The following is an 18144-nucleotide window of genomic DNA, read 5'->3' on the forward strand; positions in this document are numbered from 1 at the left end:
TACCCATCCTGTGGGTGGTAGTCACACCATACCCATCCTGTGGGTGGTAGTCACACCATACCCATCCTGTGGGTGGTAGTCACGCCATACCCATCCTGTGGGTGGTAGTCACGCCATACCCATCCTGTGGGTGGTAGTCACACCATACCCATCCTGTGGGTGGTAGTCACACCATACCCATCCTGTGGGTGGTAGTCACACCATACCCATCCTGTGGGTGGTAGTCACACCATACCCATCCTGTGGGTGGTAGTCATGCCATACCCATCCTGTGGGTGGTAGTCACACCATACCCATCCTGTGGGTGGTAGTCACGCCATACCCATCCTGTGGGTGGTAGTCACGCCATACCCATCCTGTGGGTGGTAGTCATGCCATACCCATCCTGTGGGTGGTAGTCACGCCATACCCATCCTGTGGGTGGTAGTCACGCCATACCCATCCTGTGGGTGGTAGTCATGCCATACCCATCCTGTGGGTGGTAGTCATGCCATACCCATCCTGTGGGTGGTAGTCACACCATACCCATCCTGTGGGTGGTAGTCATGCCATACCCATCTTATGAGTGGTAGTCATGCCATACCCATCCTGTGAGTGGTAGTCATGCTATACCCATCTTATGAGTGGTAGTCATGCCATACCCATCCTGTGAGTGGTAGTCATGCCATACCCATCCTGTGAGTGGTAGTCATGCCATACCCATCTTATGAGTGGTAGTCATGCCATACCCATCCTGTGAGTGGTAGTCACACCATACCCATCCTGTGGGTGGTAGTCACACCATACCCATCCTGTGGGTGGTAGTCACACCATACCCATCCTGTGGGTGCTAGTCAAAAGATTTCAGAGGCACATAATGGGTCCAGGTACATAATGGGTCCAGGTACATAATAGGTCTGGGTACATAATGGGTCCAGGTACATAATGGGTCTGGGTACATACCTGGAGTTTACCTGGAGAGAGTTCCGGGGGTCAACGCCCCCGCGGCCCGGTCTGTGACCAGGCCTCCTTAGGTCAGTGTCCCAGGATGCGACCCACACCAGTCGACTAACACCCAGGTACCCATTTTACTGATGGGGAACATAGACAACAGGTGGAAAGAAACACGTCCAATGTTTCTACTCTGGCTGGGAATCGAACCCAGGCCCTCACCGTGTGAAGCGAGAGCGTTAACCACCAGGCCACCAGAGCCAATGGGTCCAGGTACATAATGGGTCTGGGTACATAATGGGACTGCACATATAATGGGTCCAGGCATATAATGGGTCCAGGAACATAATGGGTCCAGGTACATAATTGGTTCAGGTACATAATGGGTCTGGGCATATAATGGGTCCAGGTACATGATGGCTCCAGGTACATAATGGGTCTGGATATATAATGGGTCCAGGTACATAATAGATCAGGGTACATAATGGGTCCAGGTACATAATGGGTCCAGGCACATAATGGGTCCAGGTACATAATGGGTCCAGGTACATAATGGGTCTGGGTACATAATGGGTATGGGCACATAATGGGTCCAGGCACATAATGGGTCTGGGTACATAATGGGTCTGGGTACACAATGGGTCTGGGTACACAATGGGTCCAGGCACATAATGGGTCTGGGTACATAATGGGTCTGGGTACATAATGGGTCTGGGTTCACAATGGGTCTGGGTACATAATGGGTCCAGGCACATAATGGGTCTGGGTACATAATGGGTCTGGGTACACAATGGGTCTGGGTACATAATGGGTCTGGGTACATAATGGGTCTGGGTACATAATGGGTCTGGGTACATAATGGGTCCAGGCACATAATGGGTCTGGGTACATAATGGGTCTGGGTACATAATGGGTCTGGGTACATAATGGGTCTGGGTACATAATGGGTCCAGGAACATAATGGGTCTGGGTACATAATGGGTCTGGGTACATAATGGGTCCAGGCACATAATGGGTCTGGGTACATAATGGGTCTGGGTACATAATGGGTCTGGGTACATAATGGGTCTGGGTACATAATGGGTCTGGGTACATAATGGGTCTGGGTATATAATGGGTCTGGGTTCACAATGGGTCTGGGTACATAATGGGTCTGGGTACATAATGGGTCTGGGTACATAATGGGTCTGGGTACACAATGGGTCTGGGTACATAATGGGTCTGGGTACATAATGGGTCTGGGTACATAATGGGTCCAGGCACGTAATGGGTCTGGGTACATAATGGGTCTGGGTACATAATGGGTACAGGCACATAATGGGTCTGGGTACATAATGGGTCTGGGTACATAATGGGTCCAGGAACATAATGGGTCTGGGTACATAATGGGTCTGGGTACATAATGGATCCAGGCACATAATGGGTCTGGGTACATAATGGGTCTGGGTACATAATGGGTCACATAATGGGTCTGGGTACATAATGGGTCCAGGTACATAATGGGTCCAGGTACATAATGGGTCTGGGTACATAATGGGTCCAGGTACATAATGGGTCTGGGTACATAATGGGTCCAGGTACATAATGCGTCTGGGTACATAATGGGACTGCACATATAATGGGTCCAGGCACATAATGGGTCCAGGTACATAATGGGTCTGGGCATATAATGGGTCCAGGCACATAATGGGTCCAGGTACATAATGGGTCTGGGTACAAAATGGGTCTGGGTACATAATGGGTCTGGGTACATAATGGGTCCAGGCACATAATGGGTCTGGGTACATAATGGGTCTGGGTACATAATGGGTCTGGGTACATAATGGGTCTGGGTACATAATGGGTCTGGGTACATAATGGGTCTGGGTATATAATGGGTCTGGGTTCACAATGGGTCTGGGTACATAATGGGTCTGGGTACATAATGGGTCTGGGTACATAATGGGTCTGGGTACACAATGGGTCTGGGTACATAATGGGTCTGGGTACATAATGGGTCTGGGTACATAATGGGTCCAGGCACATAATGGGTCTGGGTACATAATGGGTCTGGGTACATAATGGGTACAGGCACATAATGGGTCTGGGTACATAATGGGTCTGGGTACATAATGGGTCCAGGCACATAATGGGTCTGGGTACATAATGGGTCTGGGTACATAATGGATCCAGGCACATAATGGGTCTGGGTACATAATGGGTCTGGGTACATAATGGGTCCAGGTACATAATGGGTCTGGGTACATAATGGGTCTGGGTACATAATGGGTCCAGGCACATAATGGGTCTGGGTACATAATGGGTCCAGGTACATAATGGGTCTGGGTACATAATGGGTCTGGGTACATAATGGGTCTGGGTACATAATGGGTCTGGGTACATAATGGGTCCAGGCACATAATGGGTCTGGGTACATAATGGGTCTGGGTACATAATGGGTCTGGGTACATAATGGGTCTGGGTACATAATGGGTCTGGGTACATAATGGGTCTGGGTACATAATGGGTCCAGGTACATAATGGGTCTGGGTACATAATGGGTCTGGGTACATAATGGGTCCAGGCACATAATGGGTCTGGGTACATAATGGGTCCAGGCACATAATGGGTCTGGGTACATAATGGGTCTGGGTACATAATGGATCCAGGCACATAATGGGTCTGGGTACATAATGGGTCTGGGTACATAATGGGTCTGGGTACATAATGGGTCTGGGTACATAATGGGTCTGGGTACATAATGGGTCTGGGTACATAATGGGTCTGGGTACATAATGGGTCTGGGTACATAATGGGTCTGGGTACATAATGGGTCCAGGCACATAATGGGTCTGGGTACATAATGGGTCTGGGTACATAATGGGTCTGGGTACATAATGGGTCTGGGTACATAATGGGCCACAAGTTACAGTGGTAATTATTCATGTTTATATTTGGTTAGTATTATCATGTGAATTATCTCTTCTTAACTGCCACAACATCAGTCTCTTGACGGCGTTAGTCTCTTGACGGCGTTAGTCTCTTTGACGGCGTTAGTCTCTTTGACGGCGTTAGTCTCTTTGACGGCGTTAGTCTCTTTGACGGCGTTAGTCTCTTGACGGCGTTAGTCTCTTGACGGCGTTAGTCTCTTGACGGCGTTAGTCTCTTGACGGCGTTAGTCTCTTGACGGCGTTAGTCTCTTGACGGCGTTAGTCTCTTGACGGCGTTAGTCTCTTGACGGCGTTAGTCTCTTGACGGCGTTAGTCTCTTGACGGCGTTAGTCTCTTGACGGCGTTAGTCTCTTGACGGCGTTAGTCTCTTGACGGCGTTAGTCTCTTGACGGCGTTAGTCTCTTGACGGCGTTAGTCTCTTGACGGCATTAGTCTCTTGACGGCGTTAGTCTCTTGACGGCGTTAGTCTCTTTGACGGCATTAGTCTCTTTGACGGCGTTAGTCTCTTTGACGGCGTTAGTCTCTTTGACGGCGTTAGTCTCTTTGACGGCGTTAGTCTCTTTGACGGCGTTAGTCTCTTGACGGCGTTAGTCTCTTGACGGTGTTAGTCTCTTGACGGCGTTAGTCTCTTGACGGCGTTAGTCTCTTGACGGCGTTAGTCTCTTGACGGCGTTAGTCTCTTGACGGTGTTAGTCTCTTCACAGCACTCTCAGTACTCAAACAATATGTTGTGAAGGCTGCTTTTCTCGACAATTTAATTTCATCATCAATCTGCTATATAACAGAGCCCCTTTCAAGATCAATTATATACATTGTGAAAAGGATTGGACCAAGAACCAGTCCCTGAAGAAATGCTGTCTTCATATGTAGTTACTCAGACAGCTGCACACTGAGTGCAACTCCTGGTGTGAAGTTAGTTTCCTGTATCATGTACTGTATACAAGACTACAAGAGCAGAGCTAAGATGTAATATACACTATCAACAACACTACTACTGGAAAACCTAGAGGGGATTCTACCATGAGAAGTGAACAACAATAACAACAGGCAAGCCCTCTCTAAAACTAGCATCCACTTGGCAGAAAGATTCCTTCGATGCGCCTAAGAGTGAAGCAGAATTGTGCAACACATCATACAGGAGATGAAACAAGATCTATGCAGGATAAACTGGAAGGCATCTTGCAATATATATTCAGGAACATAAATATGCTTGTAACCAGGACATCAGCAACACTTGCTTCATACACATGTCTAGAGGAGCATCTTATGCACTGGGGCAATGTGGTCTACAGTGAACCAGACACAAATAGGCACAGTTGAATAGAAACAAGCTTAATTGCTCTTCCAACACTATAGAACAAACAGATGGTGAGTCCAACTTCTACAAAACTTTAGCACTTATGATACTTCTGCTAGGTGCTACTTCTTATGTGACATGTGGCAATTAGGGAACCTCTTATCTTCACCTAACCATCACCTGTAACTTGCATTCTCCACTATGTACAGTGCTCTCTAAATCCTCTTCTATCATTTAGTGACCCAAGTCCCAGACCAAAGTGTATCCATATTATGTACATGTATTTTTTCATGCTAACATAACATTTAAAAGTTTGTATATATTCTAATACCTATATCTCTTGTTTTACATGATGGTAGGAGTGCTGTTGTCTTTTTTCTGTCTGATAAACGTGCAAGATTTCAGGTACGTCTTGCTACTTCTACTTACACTTAGGTCACACTACACATGCATGTACAAGCATATACATATATACACCCTTCTAGGTTTTCTTCTATTTTCTTACTAGCTCTTGTTCTTGTTTATTTCTTATCTCCATGGGGAAGTGGAACAGAATTCTTCCTCAGTAAGCCATGCGTGTCATTGATAAGTGTCTAGAGGTAAATACACACAGATCTAAATGGATTGTGAAAACGTGTAATTGCATTAAGTTTTATAACCTGCTTGAACATGGAAGATGTGTTCATTTAATATCACATACCTACAAGTCCCTCCCAAGAAGCTCATTGCTAGTAATCCCTTCCTTAAATCTCTTGTTAGAGCAACTGCTCAAGAAGAAATTTCTCACCTAGCTGGTAGTAACAAGTTATCACAAGTTATATACACTGATGGATCTAAACAGGAGTCTTCTGGCAGGGCTGCATCTGCTCTTGTTGCCACCTCCCTAGTTAAGAACGATAATAAATTTGAGTTAGGCATAAGAATTAACAACTGGGCATCTACACTGCAAACTGAATTGTTTGCAATCCTAATGGCGCTAAAGCTAACCTATGACACTGAGCTTGACTCTATCATCATTACTGATTCTATGTCATCATTGAAGGCTCTTGGCTCATATAATGACTCCAACAACATGCTCATTGGGGAAGCCAGGTATAGATACTCAAAAATTAGGGACAAAGGAATTAATGTACAATTGCTATGGATCCCATCACACATTGGATTACTCCTTCATGATAAAGTTGATATGTTAGCCAAGAAGAGTATCGAGAAGGAGAATGTAGAATATAACTTTGGTATAACTGTGTCTAGCATTAGGAATAATATTAGGAGAGAAGTAAATAATGAAAATGATTGTTATAGGAATGTAGTTAGAAGCCTGAGTAGATCTATAACCCACTATGATAACATGAACGTAGATAAGTATGTTTATGGAGCAACTTGCAATGTGAACAGACTGACTGATGATGTAGTGGCCAGGCTTAGGCTTGGTTACAAGTACTGACTGATGTTGTAGTGGCCAGGCTTAGGCTGGGTTACAAGTACTTCTGGCAGTTTGGGAGACACACAGATGATGATCAAACTAAATGTAAATTATGTGATCAGGCATATGGTCACTGTCTTGAACACTATGTGCTTAATTGTCCACTTATTGAGGAATACAGAGACAGACAGTATAATAACCTATGTGACATGTCAAGATATCTTATTAATGAAAATAAGATACCAGATATACTAAGCAAATTTCCTAAATTTGCTTGTAACAGATAAGTGAACTATAGATATGTAGATATAAATCCATATGTATTCCTGTTAACCCTTTGGGGCCTAGTTCCTAGGCCTTTTGTGTATCCATATGCTCTCGCGCTACCGTCCACAGGATGGATATGGGGTGCACAATAAACTAGCCACTTTGGTGGCAAAATCTAAATCTAATCTCTGTCATAAGAGGACTAAGATGCCAGGTGCAAGGGGCTAGTAACTGCTTCTCCTGTATACATTACTAAAGTTAGAAAGAGGAACTTTCATTTTTTCTTTTTGAGCCACCCTGCCTTGGTGGGATACTGCCGGTGCATTGAAAGAAAGAAGAACTATATCTGTCTTCATGTATGTGTAGTGAGAGCAGCAGTGCATGTACACATAGAGGGATATATATCTGTCTTGATGTATGTGTAGTGAGAGCAGCAGTGCATGTATACATAGAGGGATATATCTTGATATATGTGTAGTGAGAGCAGCAGTGCATGTACACATAAAGGGATATATCTGATGTATGTGTAGTGAGAGCAGTGGTGCATGTACACATAGAGGGATATATCTTGATATAATGCCAATATCTGGCATTAATGTCCTCAAGGACTCCTGTGGAAAATAAACCAGTCTTTTTTTGGGGAAAATTATCCCAGGTAATTTACACCAATATTATTTATTTATTTATTTTATTTATTTATTATAAATTTGTGCACACATACAGAGGTACAAAAAAATACAGATAAGAGCAGTATGCCAAAGCCACTTATACTATGCATAGCATTACGGGCTGGCTTAAAATTAACTTAAGATTAACTAAGCAATGATGAAGTCAGTGATAAAACATTAATGTAAACAGATTACTATAAAGCACAAGTGAGTATTACAAAGACAGGTCATATGAAGGATTCTGTTAGGTAGTGTATTTAAAAAATAATAAAGTTAGATTGGGTTTTAGGTTTAACATTTATGTGATATAATTGTGAGAAACATTTAAGATATACAATTTATAAGGTTCAGTTATTCAGTATTTATTTGGTTTTGGGTGAGTAAGTGATCTTTGAGTAGAGACTTGAATTTATAAACAGGTAGTGTTTCTTTTATATTTACAGGTAATGAATTCCAGATTTTAGGGCCTTTTATGTGCATTGAGTTTTTGCATAGTGTGAGATGAACACGAGGAACATCAAAGAGTGATCTGTGCCTTGTGTTATGGTCATGTGTTCTGTTGAGGTTGGCAAGGAGATGTTTGAGGGGAGGGTTAATATCAGAGTTAAGTGTTCTATGTATGTAATAGGTGCAGTAATAAGTATGGATGTTTTGTATGGTGAGTAGGTTTAGTGTATTGAATATTGGTGGAGTGTGCTGCCTGTAGTGAGAATTTGTTATCATTCTAACTGCAGCCTTTTGTTGGGTAATTAGTGGTCTGAGATGGTTAACTGTTGTTGAGCCCCATGCACAAATTCCATAGGTGAGATAGGGGTAAATAAGAGAGTGATATAGGGCCAGGAGGGCTGACTGTGGAACATAGTACCGTATCTTCGATAGTATGCCTACAGTCTTGGAAATTTTCTTAGAAATTTGTTGTATATGTGTATGAAATTTGAGTCTATTATCAAGGTGGATTCCTAAGAATTTTCCCTCTGTTAGCTTTGTGATAGGTGATCCATTTATCATTATGTTAAGAGGGACATCTGTAGCTCTGTTACCAAACTGAATGAAGTAGGTTTTGTCAATGTTTAGTGTAAGTTTGTTAGTCCTCATCCAGGTAGATATTTTCTGTAATTCGGTATTTACAGTATTGGCTAGTGTGACTGGGCTCGGGTGAGAGAAGACGTATGTAGTGTCATCTGCAAATAGTGTGGGTTTGAGTAATTGCGAAGCATTTGGAAGGTCATTTATGTATAGGAGAAAGAGAAGAGGGCCAAGGACACTTCCCTGTGGGACACCAACTGTAATTGGTTGCGCAGAAGAGTTTGCCCCATTTGCGTACACATATTGGCTTCTGTTGCTGAGGTATGACTTGAGGTAATTGAGGGAGTGCCCTCTTATACCATAGTGTGACAATTTTACGTGGAGCAAGTCATGGTCAACTGTATCAAAAGCTTTACGTAAGTCAATGAAGATCCCCAGTGGGACTTCTTTTTTTTCTATTGCAGTGTATATATGTTCTAGCATGTGTATAATAGCATCATTAGTATTTTTATTAGGCCTGAATCCAAATTGGCAGGGGTTGAGTATGTTTTGGGAGATAAGGTAGGAGTAGATTCGTTTGTGAATTAGTTTTTCAAAGATTTTTGAGAGAGGGTGTAAGTTGGATATTGGCCTATAGTTATTCAACTCTGTTTGGTCTCCTCCTTTGTGGATCGGGGTGACCCTTGCTATTTTGAGTACTGTAGGGAAGGTGGAGGATTCAATGGATTTGTTAAAGAGTGTTGCAATGATTGGAGATAGCACTTGTGACACTTTTTTATATATAAAGGGTGGTAAGGTACTTAAATCTCCTGCCTTGTTTTTTAGTGCATTGATAATAAGGGAGACTTCGTATGGGTTAGTCGGAGCTAGGAACAGTGTGTTCGGGTAGTTGCCGGTGAGGTAGTTATTTGGTGGGGTATCTGAGCTTGGGATTTTATGGGCAAGGTTTTGTCCTATAGTGGAGAAGAAATCATTGAGTCTGTTTGCTGTTTCTGTTGGTGGGAGTTGGGGTTCATCTGATTTTGCTAATTTTATTTCGCTATTTCGTGATATCTTTTTTGTTCCCAGAATTTCAGATAGTGTTTTCCAGGTCTTTTTTATATCACCTCGTAAGTTGGATAATCTGTTCTCATAATACAATTTTTTTGCCCTTCTTATCAGGCTGGTTAGGATTGACGAGTAACGTTTTGTTTGGTCTCTGGTTATGTGACCCATTCTGTACTGTTTTTCATATTGGTGTTTTGTATTTATGGATTTGAGAATGCTGGGTGTTAGCCAGGGACTGTTCAGTCTCTTTGCTGTCATCTGTTTAGTTTTTTTAGGGCAGTGCTTGTTATAGAGGTATTGGGTCTTTTTTAGAAAATTATTAATACATTCGTCAATATCTGTATAGATTTCTAGCTCAGTGTGCCAATCAATGTTTGCTAATGCTGTTGCGAAGTTATTAATGGCTGCCTCATTGTGAAGTCTGAAGGTGACTTTAGTAGTGTCTTGGGGTAGTTTACCAAGAGTTGTTATGAGGAAAGTAGGGTAGTGGTCTGTGGTATTATCTGTAATTATGCCTGAATTTAAAGGGGATATGGTGTTGGTCCAGATGTGGTCAAGTAGGGAAACACTAGTCTCTGTAACTCTTGTAGGTTTTGTTACTGTTGGTAGTAACATACAGTTACTCATTGTGTTTGTGAATTCAGTAACGTGTGGGTCCTGGTCTTGCAGGAGATTTATATTGAAGTCACCTGAGAGTAGTAAGTGATCTTTGTTCATGCGTGCATCAGTTATCATACTTCCTAGATTTTGACTAAATTGGCTAATGTTTGACTGTGGAACTCTGTAGATGTTTATCAATGTGAGAGGTTTTTGTAGGTATTTGGATTTGAATTTAGCTATTATATATTCCCCATGTTCATCCCTTGTGCAAGTATTAGTGATACATTCTAGTTGGTCTGAGTAGTATATGGCTGTGCCACCCCCTTGTTGGTCTGGCCTACAGTTGTGTATGGCTGTGTAACCAGGAATGGCATAGACATCTGTACTATCAGGCTTTAGCCAGGTTTCAGTTAGTGTAATGATGGACATATTGGCATGTAAGGAATTTAGTAATGCTATGAGGTCATCGTAATGCTTGCTTAAAGATCTGATATTGTAGTTAAAGATAGTTATGTTGTTGTTGGCACTGAGAAGTGCCTTTGATTGTTCTGCAGTGTAGTAATTACAGTAACTGTTTGATTCATTTAAGTCATTAAATAAGAGGTTGGTATCAGGATCAATGCTTGTAATCATAAGATTTGTAGTGAATCTATAGTTAGAATTAAGTATAAAACAAAGTAAATAGTCTTAAGCTAAAAAATAGCACCTGAATTATTTAACAAATGTAAAATAATGAGCTAAGGGACTAATACAAATAAAGTGATGATCATATAATAGTGCTTGGGAATATGATAGTAGGTAGTACTATAAAGGTAATTTTTTAAAGTTATAATTATAGTTTAAAATTATAATAAAAAGGGACTAATATAGGTTGTGAATAAATGAGCTTTGGAATATAATGGCAAGATTGTGAGCTTATTCTACTTTAGCACCTGAGAATAGCACCTTGATTATTTTAACAGTTGTGGATATATAAACTAGGATAGTTATATAAAGCTAAAATAAAGGAGAAAATATAAATGGGACTAAAATTAAGTAATGGTAAGCAAAGTTAAATGGACAGATGGTAGGAATTATAATATAAACTTATAATATAAAAATACAATTTGAAATGGTACTTGCAATTGCACTAGAGTCTGGTATGGGTTGTTGACAAGATCAAGGTTATAACTATAGATTTAAATTGACAAAATAAAATTCACAATTAAAGTACCAAAAGAATAATAGTAAAAAATCACAATGGTAATGTCTTGGTTATAATATGATAGTAAGATGGTAGACAGGTACCCAGGTACACAGGTACAAAGGATAATACAAGGTTGGGGTTGAATATAAAAACTTGAAAATTTGGCAACAAAATGTTATGGGAAGTATAAAATAATGTTTAATGTACAAAAGTAAAATTGACTGGTAGTAAATATGGTGTTTAATAAAATTTTAGTAAGTAATAATGATTACAAAAAAGTGAAATAGTAATGTTTATTTCATTCAATATTGCACTGGTAGTTATACTTGAGGTTATATGGCAGTACAAGGTAATTAAGAGTAATCTAGGATAGTAAATGTGGTATTAAAACAGGTAAAGGTAATTATGATAATTGTAATCATCCAAAGACTTTGTAATTGTACATAAATAAATTTAATGTATTCTTGACTAGTGGGGAAAAGGTGACATATAGCCTTAATGCCCCTGGTGTATTGTTAGACTGTCCCATAGCTCGAGCGCTAGTGCACTCAGCTCACACACTGAGTTCCGGGGTTCGAATCTCCTCCGGTACAGCTGGAAAATATTAGGGACATGTTTCCATAAGATATCTGCTGCTCCCATCCCTGTTCACCCATCAGTTTAAAATGGGTACCTGGGCATCACTCAACTGGTGTGGGTTGCATCCTCGGACAAAACTGACCTAATTTCCCAGAAATGCTCTGCATAACTCTTTCCAGGTAAACTCCAGGTAAATAACAAGGGGGCTTTCTGTATGGCAGTATGTCATTGATGTCAGCTAGGCCTGTATACCTTGTACATGTACTTGTAGTAAATAAACATTATTATTATTAGTAGTAGTAGTATTATATTTTAGGAGTGGACGTGTCAGCAGATGGGTCTATGAAGGATGAGGTGAATCATAGAATTGATGAGGGGAAAAGCATGAGTGGTGCATTGAGGAGTCTGTGGAGACAAAGAACTACAAAATCTCAATGTACTATTTGCAATGACATAAAATAAATAAATAAATAAACTTTGTCCATGGGAGCAACGAGGGGAATGTATAAGAGTATAGTTATACCAACACTCTTGTATGGGTGTGAAGCATGGGTGGTGAATGTTGCAACTAGGAGAAGGCTGGAGGCAGTGGAGATGTCATGTCTGAGGGCAATGTGAGGTGTGGTTCAGACATGTAAAGAAAATGGAACGAAGCAGAATGACTTAGAGAGAGTATAAATCTGTAGTGGAGGGAAGGTGGGGTAAGGGTCGGCCGAGGAAAGGTTGGAGGGAGGGGGTAAAGGAGGTTTTGTGTGCAAGGGGCTTGGACTTCCAGCAAGCGTGCATGAGTGTATTTGATTGGAGCAAATGGAGACAAATGGTTTTTAATACTAGATATGCTGTTGGAGTGTGAGCAAAGTAACATTTATGAAGGGAGTCAGGAACACTGGCAGGCCAGACTTGAGTCCTTGAGATGGGAAGTACAGTGTCTGCACTCTGAAGGAGGGGTGTTAATGTTCCAGTTTTATAACTGTAGTGTAAAGCATCCCTCTGGCAAGACAGTGATGAAGTGAATGATGGTGATGAAGGTTTTTCTTTTTCGGGCCACCCCACCTTGGTGGGAATCGGCTGATGTGTTAAAATAAAAAAAAATAAAAATGTTATTATTAAGACCTATTATCCAACCAACTAACAAGTACTGTCACCCTTACAGTTGCTGGACAAGGACAGCACCAGGAGACTGGGTATACCATTCAGTCCTTATGGTGAGATCACAGTCCATCCATTCTTCAAGTACATTGACTGGAACAAGATAGAGAGGAAGGAAGTCGAGACTCCATATAAACCTAGACTGGTGAGTTACTCCAAGATGATTATTATTAGTATTAGTAGTGGGAGTAGTAGTAATGGTATATTTATTATAATTATTATTATTATTAGTAGTAGTAATGGTGGTGGTAGTGGTAGCAGTAGATTTATTAATATTATTAGTAGTAGTAGTGGTAGTAGAATAGTATATGTATTTATTATTATTATTATTATTATTTGTAGTGGTAGTAGTGGTGTATTATTTTATTATTATTATTATTATTCCAAACTCATTTAGTGACACAAAACTAAGACTCTAAGGTTCTTGATAAAGGAATTATTGTATTATTATAATTGTTAATAGTTACTGTTGCAGATGAATGTGGCAATAACAATGTCCAGTCATATCCCAGGCTCTTACTGATCCCTGTGTTTATACTAGGCAGACGGAGGTTCAAGCCTCCACTCAGGTTACCACTCAACAAATCACACAGTTTAGGCTTTACATTAGTAGAATAAAAGAATTATATGCTGACTTTAGTGTACCAGACAAAAGCACCAGATATGTATCTCAGGTTATTTATGGTCATTACATGACTTTTATGTTGAGGCCAGTGGCTCGGGCCATTTTTGGGCACTTTAATGACCAAAATCAAGTGTAAGTTCACTTTATTTGTATGACTTTGGAAAACACTGATTAAGGTGGCAGCTTCTGTTGGAAGTTTTCTGAGTTCAAGCAGATATATGAAAGACTATTTGAAGATCTGGGTGTTCGTGAAGAGACCAACAAGGTTTGCTCTAAGGAACATTTTGCAGGGCTTCTCATAAGTCCCAAAGCAGTATGGATGTACTCTGGTGTTTGAGCAAGCAATGTAGCAAGCATTGAAGTGTGACTATGAGGGAGGTACTCTGGCTCTGGTGTTTGACCAGGCAATGCAGCAAGCACTGAAGTGTGACTATAAGGGAGGTGCTCTGATGTTTGACCAGGCAATGCAGCAAGCACTGGAGTGTGACTATAAGGGAGGTGCTCTGTTGTTTGACCAGGCAATGCAGCAAGCACTGGAGTGTGACTATAAGGGAGGTGCTCTGTTGTTTGACCAGGCAATGCAGCAAGCACTGGAGTGTGACTATAAGGGAGGTGCTCTGTTGTTTGACCAGGCAATGCAGCAAGCACTGGAGTGTGACTATAAGGGAGGTGCTCTGTTGTTTGACCAGGCAATGCAGCAAGGACTGAAGTGTGACTATAAGGTATAGCAGCGTGTCAGCGTGCCTCGTTGTGCTCCGGGTTTTCTCGTGTTTTCACGGTCGCTCTTACGTGCTAGAACTTTAATTTGTGCCATCAATCCTATACGATACATCCCTCTAGCGCCTGGAACCAATCTTGGGCGGAAAACATTATATACTGAGTCAAAAAAGGAGAATTAGTGTGCACTACCTAGCAGAGTTTACTGCCAGAGGGGAATCATAGGCCTGTGTCCCGTGTGCAAAATAATAATAATAGAACTTTTCTTTGTCAGAGGAAAGAAAGTCTCCCTGATAACATTGTGTATACATAGTGTATACTACAGTGGCTCCCTAGTATATAGATGATAAAGGCTAAAGTGTCATTTGAAAACAGGTGAATTTGTAAATGAAGTGATAAGCCTATAGAGGCAGGTGCCAGAAGTCGCCAGAAACTTACCACAGAGGTCAGCTGTTTTAATAATCTTCCTGGCCTGCTAGTGTACCTCGCATATAATCTAGTGATACCAGTGAATAGCAGAATACAGTGTCGTAGTGGCAACTAACCAGTATTATTATGGTACTTAGTGGAGTGGAGTGACTTTCATTAGTTTCTATTTTCTTGAAATACCAGACGTATACTATGAATTTCATATAACCTGTAGTTACCAGAGGTCGCAATATACTTTATTGGATAGTTGAAATTGGTAAATGGGTAGTTTCTTGTACTCATTTGATAGAAAAAATGAAGGTCTAGCAAAATACGTATGATTTTTATCAACTGGTACATTGGAATTGGCCGAAAACAGGGCTCAAAATGGGTGAAATCACTGATGCGTAAACATTGTCGAGACCGCTAACTTCGCGAGAGCATAATTCCGTAAGTTTTCCATCAAATTTCATACTTTTGGTGTCATTATGATCGGGAAAAGATTCTCTATCATTTCATAAGAAAAAATAATTATTTTTTCGAAAAATTTCCGACCCTGAGAACAAGTTTAGGAGAGGGCCTGCCAACTCGAAAGGGTTACACTGTCCAAACGTAGATCTGTCCATGTGTGGGGGGCTCCAAACATAGATCTGTCCATGTGTGGGGGGCTCCAAACATAGATCTGTCCATGTGTGGGGGGCTCCAAACATAGATCTGTCCATGTGTGGGGGGCTCCAAACATAGATCTGTCCATGTGTGGGGGGCTCCAAACATAGATCTGTCCATGTGTGGGGGGCTCCAAACATAGATCTGTCCATGTGTGGGGGGCTCCAAACATAGATCTGTCCATGTGTGGGGGGCTCCAAACATAGATCTGTCCATGTGTGGGGGGCTCCAAACATAGATCTGTCCATGTGTGGGGGGCTCCAAACATAGATCTGTCCATGTGTGGGGGGCTCCAAACATAGATCTGTCCATGTGTGGGGGGCTCCAAACATAGATCTGTCCATGTGTGGGGGGCTCCAAACATAGATCTGTCCATGTGTGGGGGGCTCCAAACATAGATCTGTCCATGTGTGGGGGGCTCCAAACATAGATCTGTCCATGTGTGGGGGGCTCCAAACATAGATCTGTCCATGTGTGGGGGGCTCCAAACATAGATCTGTCCATGTGTGGGGGGCTCGAAACATAGATCTGTCCATGTGTGGGGGGCTCCAAACATAGATCTGTCCATGTGTGGGGGGCTCCAAACATAGATCTGTCCATGTGTGGGGGGCTCCAAACATAGATCTGTCCATGTGTGGGGGGCTCCAAACATAGATCTGTCCATGTGTGGGGGGCTCCAAACATAGATCTGTCCATGTGTGGGGGGCTCCAAACATAGATCTGTCCATGTGTGGGGGGCTCCAAACATAGATCTGTCCATGTGTGGGGGGCTCCAAACATAGATCTGTCCATGCAAACATAGATCTGTCCATGTGTGGGGGGCTCCAAACATAGATCTGTCCATGTGTGGGGGGCTCCAAACATAGATCTGTCCATGTGTGGGGGGCTCCAAACATAGATCTGTCCATGTGTGGGGGGCTCCAAACATAGATCTGTCCATGTGTGGGGGGCTCCAAACATAGATCTGTCCATGTGTGGGGGGCTCCAAACATAGATCTGTCCATGTGTGGGGGGCTCCAAACATAGATCTGTCCATGTGTGGGGGGCTCCAAACATAGATCTGTCCATGTGTGGGGGGCTCCAAACATAGATCTGTCCATGTGTGGGGGGCTCCAAACATAGATCTGTCCATGTGTGGGGGGCTCCAAACATAGATCTGTCCATGTGTGGGGGGCTCCAAACATAGATCTGTCCATGTGTGGGGGGCTCCAAACATAGATCTGTCCATGTGTGGGGGGCTCCAAACATAGATCTGTCCATGTGTGGGGGGCTCCAAACATAGATCTGTCCATGTGTGGGGGGCTCCAAACATAGATCTGTCCATGTGTGGGGGGCTCCAAACATAGATCTGTCCATGTGTGGGGGGCTCCAAACATAGATCTGTCCATGTGTGGGGGGCTCCAAACATAGATCTGTCCATGTGTGGGGGGCTCCAAACATAGATCTGTCCATGTGTGGGGGGCTCCAAACATAGATCTGTCCATGTGTGGGGGGCTCCAAACATAGATCTGTCCATGTGTGGGGGGCTCCAAACATAGATCTGTCCATGTGTGGGGGGCTCCAAACATAGATCTGTCCATGTGTGGGGGGCTCCAAACATAGATCTGTCCATGTGTGGGGGGCTCCAAACATAGATCTGTCCATGTGTGGGGGGCTCCAAACATAGATCTGTCCATGTGTGGGGGGCTCCGAACAGAGATCTGTCCATGTGTGGGGGGCTCCAAACATAGATCTGTCCATGTGTGGGGGGCTCCAAACATAGATCTGTCCATGTGTGGGGGGCTCCAAACATAGATCTGTCCATGTGTGGGGGGCTCCAAACATAGATCTGTCCATGTGTGGGGGGCTCCAAACATAGATCTGTCCATGTGTGGGGGGCTCCAAACATAGATCTGTCCATGTGTGGGGGGCTCCAAACATAGATCTGTCCATGTGTGGGGGGCTCCAAACATAGATCTGTCCATGTGTGGGGGGCTCCAAACATAGATCTGTCCATGTGTGGGGGGCTCCAAACATAGATCTGTCCATGTGTGGGGGGCTCCAAACATAGATCTGTCCATGTGTGGGGGGCTCCAAACATAGATCTGTCCATGTGTGGGGGGCTCCAAACATAGATCTGTCCATGTGTGGGGGGCTCCAAACATAGATCTGTCCATGTGTGGGGGGCTCCAAACATAGATCTGTCCATGTGTGGGGGGCTCCAAACATAGATCTGTCCATGTGTGGGGGGCTCCAAACATAGATCTGTCCATGTGTGGGGGGCTCCAAACATAGATCTGTCCATGTGTGGGGGGCTCCAAACATAGATCTGTCCATGTGTGGGGGGCTCCAAACATAGATCTGTCCATGTGTGGGGGGCTCCAAACATAGATCTGTCCATGTGTGGGGGCTCCAAACATAGATCTGTCCATGTGTGGGGGGCTCCAAACATAGATCTGTCCATGTGTGGGGGGCTCCAAACATAGATCTGTCCATGTGTGGGGGGCTCCAAACATAGATCTGTCCATGTGTGGGGGGCTCCAAACATAGATCTGTCCATGTGTGGGGGGCTCCAAACATAGATCTGTCCATGTGTGGGGGGCTCCAAACATAGATCTGTCCATGTGTGGGGGGCTCCAAACATAGA

The 18144-nt window shown here is 42.9% G+C and overlaps 1 protein-coding gene across 4 annotated transcripts in view; it reads left to right on the top strand.

Annotated features, from left to right (window-relative positions):
- LOC128698384 (uncharacterized) overlaps window positions 1-18144 on the top strand; it is a 90115-nt gene that overhangs the window by 68341 nt on the left and 3630 nt on the right. For all 4 annotated transcript variants that reach the window (XM_053790606.2, XM_053790607.2, XM_053790608.2 and 1 more), the window contains one exon: window positions 13107-13247. In XM_053790606.2, coding sequence (XP_053646581.2) covers window positions 13107-13247 — 141 coding nt within the window. The remainder of the gene's footprint in view (window positions 1-13106; window positions 13248-18144) is intronic.

The sequence above is a fragment of the Cherax quadricarinatus genome, chromosome 92 (assembly GCF_038502225.1).
Source record: "Cherax quadricarinatus isolate ZL_2023a chromosome 92, ASM3850222v1, whole genome shotgun sequence".
Lineage (NCBI taxonomy): Eukaryota > Metazoa > Arthropoda > Malacostraca > Decapoda > Parastacidae > Cherax > Cherax quadricarinatus.